Source organism: Cygnus atratus, chromosome 3 (genome assembly GCF_013377495.2).
Source record: "Cygnus atratus isolate AKBS03 ecotype Queensland, Australia chromosome 3, CAtr_DNAZoo_HiC_assembly, whole genome shotgun sequence".
NCBI classification, from domain to species: domain Eukaryota; kingdom Metazoa; phylum Chordata; class Aves; order Anseriformes; family Anatidae; genus Cygnus; species Cygnus atratus.
Window position 1 is genome coordinate 33857983 of NC_066364.1, and position 12419 is coordinate 33870401.

General features: G+C 37.7%; 1 protein-coding gene across 1 annotated transcript in view; it reads left to right on the forward strand.

Annotated features, from left to right (window-relative positions):
- Positions 1 to 12419, forward strand: part of MYO6 (myosin VI) — a 106576-nt gene that overhangs the window by 56963 nt on the left and 37194 nt on the right. The window contains 4 exon segments of the mRNA XM_035543169.2: positions 2608 to 2752; positions 9710 to 9867; positions 10197 to 10288; positions 10742 to 10814. Of these exon segments, the coding sequence (XP_035399062.1) occupies positions 2608 to 2752; positions 9710 to 9867; positions 10197 to 10288; positions 10742 to 10814 (468 nt within the window).

Consider the following 12419-nt stretch of genomic DNA (forward strand, 5'->3'; position numbering starts at 1 on the left):
TTTAGAACACTCCCTTATATTGAAGGGTAATTCAGCCTTTAATCGCCCCATTTTGCAGTCAAGTTTACTTACTTGTTTTAAAGTTGTAATTTATATGCTCTGAAAGCAAAAAGACTCTCACTGAAATTGTTCAAGAAATTGTTAATGTGAATTTTGATATAAAGAGACATCTTGTGTCTCAAAACTACTTGAATTTTAGTAACAACAAAAAAATCGAACTTCTTGCTAATGTCATGAAAACGTCTTGAAATTAGAAACTGCATCTGTAGTGAAAGGCGGTATGTTCTTTGGCTTCCCAAAATGTCACATTAAGTATTTTCAAGAGATGAAGAAAAATTGCAATAAGTTTTTTGGTAAATATAAACTTAATGATTTTAAGATGTTAGCTCACAAGAGGAGTTGGTACGAGTGTAGCTGGTACTTACTAGCAGAATGCACAGGAAGGCTCGTGAAGGGGGAATCAGCATTTTGGGAATAGTTGTTTTTGCCTTACTACTAAAATCAGCCTTTGTAAGTTGAGGACTGTTGTCCGTAGATTCCTAAAGAATTAAGAAACTCCTGGTCTGGACTTACTACAAAGATGACTATAGGAGAAAAAATAGTCATTCAGATCTTCATCTGTCATTGCAAGATAAAATGAGATCAGTTCCTCGTAGTCTTACTTCATGCACATATAGCTGTTGCCAAGCCTGGTAAAATTTTTTAAAAGGGCATATCAAAGAACATTTTAAAAGGTGTTTTGAATGAAGAATTAAAGGAATATTAGCCTCTTAAATTCAGTGGCTCCTGATCCAAGCACAGAATCACCACAGAATTGCAGAAACCTTCAGGTGGCAAGGGTTGTCAGGAGGTCTCTCGTCCAACATTTCCTGGTCAAGGCAGGGCCAACACTGAATTCAAACCAAATAGTTCAGGGTTGTTCATAGGGATGGGAAAAACTTCAAAGAGAAGATTCTACAACTTCTCTGGGAAACTTGTTCCACTGCCTAATTATTGTCACAGTGAAGCTGTCATATCAGAACCTCCCCAGTTTCAATTTTTGATCTTGCCATCTTCATGAAGATGACTGAAAATAAGAGGACAATGAGGGTAGAGAAGGTTAGTGGCTTCATGGCTTGGTAGTAAGCTGGCAGAGAGCTTCTGTACTTAGGCCTTCTGTGAGGTGAGAGTTTGGGGTTGACAAAGATAAGACAAGGTGGACATAGTGAAAAAGATGTAAATGTGAGTGGAGAAGGAATTTTAGGAGGCCAGCAAACAAGGAGAAGGGGAACTACAAGTGGTATGGAAAGTCAGAGGTTAGAGAAGGGAAGCAGACACCCTTTTTAACACCAGAACAGTTATTTACATTGCTGAAATTCCAACCCATATTTCCTGGAGTCAAGTCTTACATTTTTTAAATGGTCATTGCAAATTCATGCATTATTCTGCTCTCACCTTGTAAGTGTGCACACAGGGTGTTCATTCAAACTGCTCCAGGAAGTACACTTCTGTACCAGACACCCTTTAAAGTTTTGTTGCTGCTTCAAATATCCAGGAAACACCAAACAAGAGCAGACTGCAGTACGTTTGGTGTTTCAGAGCTTCCAAAATCAATCCACGTAAGTCTTAATCTTCTGAGCACTCCATCCTCACTTCTTTGATTTGGCATCAGTGCAGAGTTAAGGAACTCAAGCAATGTTTGACTAGCAGGACCAAGTGCACCTTCCACCTCTTTATCTAGGAAATTGTTCATCTCGTATGTGTGACAATTGGGAGGCAGCTGTGCCAGGCGCTTCTGTGCATAGCAGGGAAGTCAGGAGGATTACAGGAACATCGGCATTCAGCAGCTTGCATCGCTGCAGTTAGTTACTAGGTGTTAGCAATGCTTTTTGCTACTTCTGTATTTTGGGATGGTTCTTCCATTCAAAAGCAGGTTAGCTTGTGAACAATGTATGTGTAGAACAATGTTCTAAAAATACAGATTTTTTTGAGGCATAGTTTTTTTTTTTTTTTTGAGAATTAAGTCTTTATCACATCTGTAGTCATATTTAGTCATTTCATTAGTCACATCTTTAATCTGTGAATACATTTCTAGATGCTAACTTCCATTCTTCTGAAGCTGCTGTTCCAAGATTATTGCAGTTCATTATTTCCTAGGATTTTACATAAAAATTGCAAACCCGCAGCTGTTTCATTAACGTTAGGAAGTACGCCTTAAAGCAGATAGTTTTGGTATGCCTATGAAATGGGACCATTTAAAGGCAAAACCTATCAATTATAGGTTAGTTGGCATTCTTTGTGGAAATGTGGGAACTTTTGAGTGATATGGAGTCAGAATTTCAAGATCTATATTAAAAAAAAAAAAAGGAAAGGATTTAAAAGTGGTTAGGAATACACCGCAGAGCGGCAAAACCTTGCTTGTGGTGCTGTGTATTTCAACATCGTCAAAAAAATAGAAAATCGGGTAACATCCTTCAGTCACCTCACGCTTCTGACCAAACACTAAAAACGCTTTAAAAACGCGTGTGACACGGCGAGGGGGGCGGAGGGGCAGGGGCTGAGGGGGCTGAAGGGCGGCGGTTACGGCGGTTGGGCGGCGCGGTAACGGCTGTGGCGGTTGCTCGGCAGGGGGCTGCACGCTGAAGGCGCGGAGCCAGACGGCGCTGGAGTGCTGCGCGGCGCTGCTGGGGCTGGACGAGGACGACCTGCGCGGCAGCCTGACCACGCGCGTCATGCTCACCACGGCGGGGGGCGCCAAAGGCACGGTCATCAAGTGAGTGAGTCCCCGCCGCGCCTCAGCGCCACAGTAAAAGTCAGTCAGCCTGTTAAATACCTAATCTACACGGAAAACTAGCTACATTACCAGACTTAACAAACACACCGTTTTGAGAGATGTTAATGCTGTTAATTACAAAAGCATTTCTGAAGATACTTGGGCGCATCTCTTGTAATGGGGGCTTCACAGCAGTCCCATGAGTGTGGTGTGCTCCTGTGGTATTTAGGTCTGAGATGCTCTAATTGGGGGTAGGAGAGAGCCCCCATCATGCACCTACCTGTGTCCACCCTTCTTAAGTGTCAGGGCGATTGTTTTCCCTGTGTGTCACATCGAAGCCTGCTGAAATCGAGTTCCAGCTTAAAAAAAAAGAAAGAACAACAATCCAGAAATGTGCTGCTGCTTGCTGTCGGTGAACAAGTGTTTAACCTTAACTGCGAAGTTAATGTAGTTTCATAGAAACATATAAAATAATGAAACAAGATAAGACGTGGTTGGTTTTTTTTTATAGCTAGACAGAATGAACCGCTATTGAAGTAAATAGCAGCCTTAAAAAAAAAAAAGTAATTGTCCCTTTCTTAAAGTAGCTTACATTTCAACAAGAAGCTATTATCAATGTAACTTCCTAGGTGATTTTTTTCTATCTGCACATGGAGAACAAATAATCACAAAGAATGTGTTTAGACATGGGTAGTGATGATAACGTTTCAATACCATGACGATTAGGACTTTTCTGAAACTGATCTTCATGAAAACTGTCAATTTCACTACAGTTTCCATTTGCTTATGAAAAACTCTGCTTGCACCACAGATTTTCTGTTAGTCTAATCCATCTTGATAGGGATGCTGGATGCTAGCTAAACTGCACACAACTGAATTGTATGTTTTAAAGTTTGGTTTTCTAACACTGTCTACTTGATATATGTTGTATTTTTTTCTGCAGTTGAGGAAAACTTACCAAACTAAATTTGGGCTAAACAGTTTTGAGCAAATTAAAAGCTCTGTGTTTAGTTGAATGCATTGATTTTTTAATTAGGAAACTAATTACCATCCACTCACTGGAAGAATGCACAGGAGCTTCATATTGATTGTAGGGAAACAATCAGATTGTTTTGGGTTTACTGAATCAGAAATGTAGCTTTGTGCGTGTTTTACTGCAAAGTTTAATATATGAAAGCCATCGTTAATTAACTGTATTAATGTGGCTTATGTAAGTTCCTTGCATATTTTATCTCTTGAAATTTCCTCCTATTATTTAAACAGATACTTCATGCTATAAAATGGAAATAGTTGTTAACAGTTCATAAGCTTGTGGACTTGTAAACTGGTTACATCAGTTACAGCTGACTGATGTAACCTTGGTATATACCGTCAGTGGGTCCAGTAAAAGTGACGAGTGTAAGTTAATACACCTAGGTTATGTCAAATTTATGTGGGGGAAAATAGGTCTTTGAGCACTTGAGAGCGTTGGTTGTTTCAGTCCTCAAAGGGTAGAATAGATTTGGAGTAATGAAGGTTTCCAGTGGTCAAAAGCTGTGCAAGAGAAGTAATCTTCATCATAAATTATAAGAAAGCAGGGGTGGTGGGAATACTGTTCAGTGCCCACTGCCTGATCTCCAGGGTGCAACTGATCTTCCTGGCTGCGTTTGGGCATAGTAAACCATTGGTGACAACCTGCACTGTTTGGATGTCATGTCTTCTAGGGGAACACAACAGCTCTTCTGAAGTAATTCGTATTCAGGAGGAGTCTTAAGTTTAGCATGGGTACAGGCTGTTCTGGTAAATACATTACTGAATAGCTGATCATGAGGTTTATTTCTAGATAGAGGAAAAACAGATTTTTTTTGGTGGTTTGCCTTTTTCTATACTTGGAAAGAAGAGACGTGCAAGAGTTAAAACTTAACAGTGATTACCACTGAAAAAGTTGAAGTTGCAAATGATAAGTAAAACAGCAAGGTCTTTGATACGTTAATCCAGCAGAAACTTTGTCAGTATGTCAGTATGACAGATAAAGTTACAGCAGACAACTATATATCCTACAGGACAGATGGAACTCACATTAACACATGGTGGAATGAGATTTACAGGTTTTGAAAGTTTGTAACTTTTTTTTTTTTACTTAATTCAGCTTGTGATCCACTGTAACTGCTGATGCATTTACATTTTTGAATTCTCCTACGTATATTACTGCACTTTTTTTTTTTTTTTAACCAAAATCTGCCTTGTGGATTTTTAGATCATGTCTTCAGTTTGTAAAAACAGTTTATGTTAATCGTGTTTCTGAGATTTCCTGCTTTTGTTCTTAGTTCAGTATTGTCAGACTGTTTTTATGAACATACTCATGATTTCTCCGTCCGGATTAGTGAAAGTGTTAACTAGAAGCAGAAGGGTTTTGAACAAAACATGTCCGTGTCAGATTCAGCTGGCACCCAGCTGGAAGTGCTCTCTGTGAACTATTGACTCAGTCTCTGAGAATAGATTGGTTTTGGCTTTTGTATGCGTAACATGGAGATAAACTGTGTCTGTATAGTTTTCTTTTGAGAATGTTTGGTGAGACGTATCAAGTCCTAAAACAAAGGCACATGGTGCTTCCCTTTCACCACTTCTCAAGTGACCCTGTCAAGCAAGGTTTCTCAACAAGTCATCTGAAACTGATTCTTGGCTTTTTATTATCTGGTTGCATCTGAGATGATTACACATGGTTCTGACTTGCTCTGTTACATATTCATATATATAATTTTTGCTACAGCTTCAAGTTCACCTTGGAATATGACTGTAAAGATTTTCTCTTCAGCGTATTTATCTTGATAGTCTGCAAACCAAAGTAGCTGTGTTTTTGTGTCAGCGGATCTTACTTTTCCCCAGTGTTTTATTTTGTGGGTGGCAGTAAAGGATTCAGAGGACTCCCTACACCATCTCAAAGGATAAATGCATTAAGCTTCTTTCTCTAGCCTTTTCTGAACTTGTGCAGCTAAAAGCAAACATATGCTAATAAATGCACAATCGCCGTCTTCTTCCCATGTGGCTTACTGCATGCACGAGGAAAGTGGATTGGACTGTTAGTTATTTATTAAATAGCCACCAGGTTTTGCTATGGCAGTGTGGTTTAGAAACAATCTGATTGCTATTAGTATTAGAGTTTTGACAAGTACATTGTTTTGTTTTGTTCCGTCACCCCAGAGAGCTACTCCTTTCTTTCTTTCTTTCTTAGGGACTTTTTGTGTGGAAGCAGATCATGTGAGTTCTAGTAGGTCACAATGAATAAATAGCTCAGCTGAAATCGCTGTGCTCAAGAGTATAACAAAGGCTTTGTTCAGCTGGGGACAGTGGAGCCAACAAGGAACAGTAGGAGAGGGATGCTAAATGCTATCTCTGGGGATTTTATTAAATACTAATGTGCAGTGGCCTGCCAGGGAGACTTGACAGCTGCGCTACATTTCTGTGTCCTTTTTAGTCTCCCTCAAAAACCATAATAATCACCTTGTTGGCTGATGCCTTTGCCATGATGTAAAGTGTATTTACAGAGAGAAATAATGTGTTTGTATTCAAAGTCCAGTACACCTCTTAAACTGTAAATGCACTGTGCTAGCTTCACCCTTTTGAAACATGGAGGCTTTCCAACAGATCTCCATCATCACGAAGTGGATCATTTTACATTGTGAAACATTTAACCGACATCATCTCAAGTCTTCTTCCTACTTTTGAAGTAGCACATTTTCTACCAAAATGCATTTTTAGTGATAGTACCGAAGTATTTTTTTAGTTAAGTAAACCTTTCATTAGGTAGGGTTATTTCATCCAGGCCATTTTAGCTGTGAAGCAGTAATCAGACTGAAGGGAAGTGGCCTTTGGATATCATTTCACCTGCTCTCTCTCCCCTAACTGTTGACAACTATGGGCAAATTACAGATATTTAATTGTAATTTATGTGGTCTGGGTAAGTAAACTGAATGATGTTAAATATTGGAAAATGTTTGAGGATTATGTGGAATTTTCCCAGCCCACGAGAGAGCTTTCCCGTAGGCCTCAGACTCTGTGAATCACTGGGAACTGCACTGAAGAAATTAGTATGAAGACCAAGCAAGGCTTTCTTTGTTACTGCCTTACCAATGGCTAGAAAATTGAAATAATTTCTTCCCTCTTCTTTACGAATAGCTGATGGATAGAGGAGAGGGGGAGAAGGTGAAATGGAGGAAGGAAATTTTTTTTTTTCTCTTCAGACAAGAAACAGGAGAAGAGAGACCCGGTGAGCAGAGGAGGGGAAAGGAAGATCACAGGAAGAAAAGCCCATGAGAAGGAAGTCACTTGTTCTGAGAGGCAGTTCTGTAGCAGCGCTCTTCTGTATCTGCTGAGTCAGTGAAACTGCAGCATTATTTTGTGGTTCTGTGCTTTTTCAGCTGTGCAAAAAGCATTGCTGGGTTACATTTTCTTCCCACAAGTTTCTGCTGCATCCTGTGATAATTTAAAATAGGGCTTTGTGCAGTCTCTGGAATTCTTCTTAGTGATGGTAGAATTTGATAGTTTTAAAGAATAGGGTCATTTTAGTAAGTACATGCTCTAGGAGTATTGTTCCATTTGTCATGTTGTTTAATGTACTTTAAAGAAATGAAAGCATAAATGATTTTAGTATATTCTATTATGCAATAGGCCTGTGGCTGACACGTGGGTATTAGCATTCTGATCTCTTAAACGTATCAGAATGGAATGTAAAGGTATCTTCCTGCTATTTATAAGATAAGATTTCTGTCAGTACTTGTTACCCTAAGATAAGTCAGGAGATCCTTAGTGGAAGACAAGATTGTGTGTTAAAGCTAATTAGTATCTAATGTAATCTAGCTGCAGGTGTCCTTAGTGAACAGAGTCTCTGGTTCCCTGACTTATCAGTCACAATAGAAAGTGATCTCCATCAGTCTCACATTTCTGCATCTGGCGTATCATCTTTGAAAAATACCGAAATAGTAATCATGAGGTAGCTTAGAGCTTGGGTATCCTGGGAAGTCGAGGAAATGATGCAACACGGGTAAGCTGCGCAGTGTTAGTTTTCCTTTTCTGATTTGCCAGTTCTTTGTACTCCTGTGTGAAGAAAGCTGCCTGGAGGGGGCGACAGAGCAGTTCTGCGGCTGTGGCACCTTGAGCCTCGTACACCTCGTACATGGGGCTTGCTGAACAGTTCAGATGAGTTATTTCTTAAATGTAGATTTTTGCATATTTGGAAAGTTCCATAGCTGGTTATCCACCACCTTAGCTAAGCAGGCTGACCTTCGATTTAATACTGATTGTTGTTATAGCTGTAGTCATCCAAGGGTACGAGGCTAGTTATGGGGAGAAGTGAAATAGGGAGGTACCTGTGGAGAACTGTTTTGTTTATGAAACCAGCTGATAATTTAGAAAAAGTAGAAGAGCTCTTGGCATACAGCTGAAGCCATCATCCCATAGTCTTCAAGACAAAGAGGACTGCTGTGATAAAAATCCTGACATTCCTTCCTCTGTTCCTTCCAGCAAATTATATCAGTTATCAAAGGCGCTCTCCCTAAAAATCTCTTCTTTGGGTTTACTTTAACATTGATACAGCATTGTGCAAAGCCTTTGTGTACCCATAACTGTTTTGAAATTTTAGGCCTTTTTTCCATGCATGAAATTTTGATACTGTTAGGTCAAGCAGCTGTCAGTACTTCAAAATTTTTTTTTTCCTTTTTGTATTTATATTTTTTATTGACACGTAAAAATCCTTTGCAATGTTTTTGATCTTTGTCAGTCTGATTCTGTTCTGGTTTGATTCTGTTCAGGTTGTTGGGGATGTTACCTTTGAATTATTTGCTAACATGATTAGGATCTAAGTGCAATTTGCAATCATACCATAAAGCCAAAAGTTCATTTTTCATATTTCTCTCATTTATTTCTTAAAAATTTCCATAAAGCTTTTTCCTTCTATGAACTGTCTTATTCTGAAGACTTCTACAAGTACCTCCTGAGCTGCATAGAGTAAAACAGTTTTTATTTTTGATATGCCTGTCTGTTATTCTGAAACCTATTTAAAAGCAAGTCTTGTGGAATGTATTTATTCAGGAAGTAAGATAGGTAAATGTGCTTTTAAGTGTATGCATTTTAGGCAAGTCACTGTCATACTGACTTCATGGAATAGATAAATACATATATGTATAGCTAGAGTATGTATTTATATTTCTGATATTCTCACAGTTCTTTGTCATGCATTTAATAGTCTTTAAACTTGTGACTTTAAAAAAAACAAAACACAAAAACTGACAAAACTGTAGACAGTGATAACTGCTAAATTTCAGTGTAAATGTAAACTGACAATAAATTGTCATAATGTAGAATAAAACTTTATAAAAAGGAATGGAAAAAAGGTAAATTCTCACTGTTTTTCCAGTGTTTTGAAAAAAATCCTCCTATTTGGGATTGTCTGAGTTTCACCATGAGATCACATGCCCTATCTGTGCATTTTTTTTGTTGTTTTGTTACTGATTAATTTACAGTCCTATAGTTTCAGTTATAGCCTTTATGAAAACATAGGGTCAAAGATGTCAGAGCAAAATTGAACTATAGCTTTTATTGTAATAAGCAGCTCATAATAAATAGTTGAAATATTCTTGTTGATAAGAATACGTTTCAAATGTCTTTTTCTGGCTATTTTCAATATAGCGTCTAACTATTTAATAAATGAGAAAGAAGTCATCTGCATCTTATTGCTGATGAGGATAGTGAAACATTAGTCTTTCTTTTTACAGATAACAAATTTAGTCTAACTTGGGAATATCATATTTAGTCTAACTTGGCAAGATTGTTTCTTGGTACCTAGGTTTAAAGCCCAGCCTTTTTGTGTCCCGACTTACAAAGACAGGAAAGGTTCTTTTTAAGTTTAGGGCCTAATCTCAGTATTTTCAAGTGAGAAATTCTGAAACGTAAGATCTCTCCTTTATTTATTTCTTTTAATAGGGTACCCTTGAAAGTGGAACAAGCAAACAATGCTCGCGATGCCTTGGCTAAAACAGTGTATAGTCATCTCTTTGACCACGTGGTAAACAGAGTAAACCAGTGTTTTCCATTTGAGACTTCTTCTTTCTTCATTGGAGTTCTAGATATAGCTGGTTTTGGTAAGTATTCTTAACAAGTAAAATATTTTTTCTAGTAATCTGTTATTACCACTGTAGTAATACACACGTATGGTTTCATTGTATGGGATCTTGCTTTGGTTTGCTGCCAGATATAACTGTCTGTTATTTGTCATAGAAATATGATCCGCCACAGCATTTTTCTCTCTGTCTTACATGCAACATGAAAATCTGTAACAGCTTTTATTTTATTGAAAGAAACACGTATATATCAAAAAACATTTTTAAATGTTAGCACTATGAAACTTTTTATTTATTGTGATGTAAATTGGTGGAATGCTGGTTTATCACAGAAGTTTACTATTTTTCAGAATACTTTGAACACAACAGTTTTGAACAGTTCTGTATCAACTACTGTAATGAAAAACTGCAGCAATTTTTTAATGAAAGAATTTTGAAAGAGGTATGTTGTATTATTAAATTTGATTTTTTTTTCAGTAAAAAGATATTAAAAGTAATATCATTTTCCATAAGATTTCTCATTATGCTCATATAAAAAAAATGAGTCAACCACAGGTGGTCTTCTTGCTGTGTGACGTGATTGTGCTAGAAAAGAACGTGACTTTTCAAAAAGAAGCATCTTCCTTTCTTCTTCCCTTAAAAAAAATCAATGAAGAATTCTTACTCTAAATACCATTCATTAAAATGGGGCATCCAAATATTGGGCAATATCTTGTAGATAATGGGAGTATCTAAAAGCATTGACATATCATTAAGGAGGTGAGGTTGGAATATGATAAGCTGCGCAAGGGAATTCTAAAATGTGTGTTCGTTCATGCCCAGTTTCAGTGGGTAAAAAATATGTGGTGAGTCATATTTTTTCTTTTACTATTATTCCTTATTTTTCTTTGTAAAGGAACAAGAACTTTACCAAAAAGAAGGCCTGGGGGTTAATGAAGTGCGCTACGTAGATAATCAGGACTGTATAGGTATGTACTTTTGAAATGTCAAGCTATTCACTAGCATCTTGGAGAAAAAAGCTTAAACTACTTTAAGCAGTTAGAGGCAAAATATAAGTAGTGCTAGTAATTTCATGCTTTTAATGACTGTTGAAACCTTGTGATTTCTTTTTTTTTTTTCTAAATTCCATTTCCAGTTGGTAATGGATCCATGTTGTCCTGCAGTGTGTTATAACTGCAGGTGGGACTTGTGAATTTCTTGGCATTTTCACAGAAAACTAATTAGAATGCCTCAATATAACAAGATAAATAAAAAGAAGGGTGTGGGGGTGTCTGAGGGAAAAAGTTCCATTATTTTAAACACCCACCCACCCACCCTTTTTGTTTGTGTGAGCCAATTGGCAAAGAAGCAAAATGAATTATAGGCAATAGGCTGTAGAGATTCCTGTTGCTGTTAGGTTTGCACAGACCGATAGGCCAAGGGCTTACTTGTTTTCTTTATGTTCAACTTGTGTTCTCCAGATCGGTGTATTATGAACAGAATTTGACCTTGCTTTTGCATTTACAGCAATTTATTTATGGTAACTAGTCAGTTAGTTCTGGCTGGATTGAGGTTTCATAGTGGCAGAATTCAACATCTGTTGCAAAATGTCTGCTGCTCTGAGTTTCTGTAGCTCTGCTGAAGAAGTTTTCACCTTGTTGGATAGGACCGTGCAGTTGGTAACTCTGACTTAACAAAAGGTGATAGCTCTTGTCAATCAGGCGTCTTAGCCATCTCGTGAAAAAGCAATAGAAATGTATCTGAAGGAGGGAATAAAAACATAGCAACAGAAAATGTGATTTCTACGAATGCAAACCATACCTCTTCTAGTGGTTTACTAAAGCATGTGTGTGAGCCTGTTCCCAAAAACATTGTTATCATGTAGAGACCATCATGTTTCTGTAAAAAGTGTTGTTCCCCCTGCCGTCCCATACCTGTTTGTTTTGAAGCATAATCTCAGAATCAAAAAGGGTTCCCTGATGCCTATTTAAAGAGGTCTCTCTCTGAATAGTGGGAAAATGGGTCAGGTTGTAAAGACTGTAGACAAGTTGTCTTTTACCACCCATAGAAATGGCTTGAGCGGCTTACATAAGCATACAAGTAGTAGTCCCTAAGACATGACCCCTTTTACTATTCCATGTGACACCCCACCACAGATTTTACACGTTTCTTCATTGTATAAGGTATTCTTAGGTAAGTTAGTAAAATCATGGCCTGATTAAACTATTTAAGCCTTTTTTCTGTTCTTGTGTCAGGAGAAAAGGATTTTCTACTGCCTTTAGAAGTGAATGAAAAAAATAATGTTGGTTTCTGTAGAAATATAATTTTGCTTAAGGCGTTGGGCCAGGCCAGTGATAGCAGTTACCTGATACAAGCAATTATCTCATAAAGTTCATACTACAGGTGCATTCAGGTACTTATGGGACTTAGAGGACTAAATTGAGCTTGAGACCCACTGTAAAAATAAAACAATCCCTGCCATATTTCTTTGCCCTATGTTCCTTGTGTTAAAGTTAGAATTTGATAATATGTATAGAATCTTGATTAAATCAACAATTAAAATTTATAGAATTAATTTACAGTGTCTTTCTGTG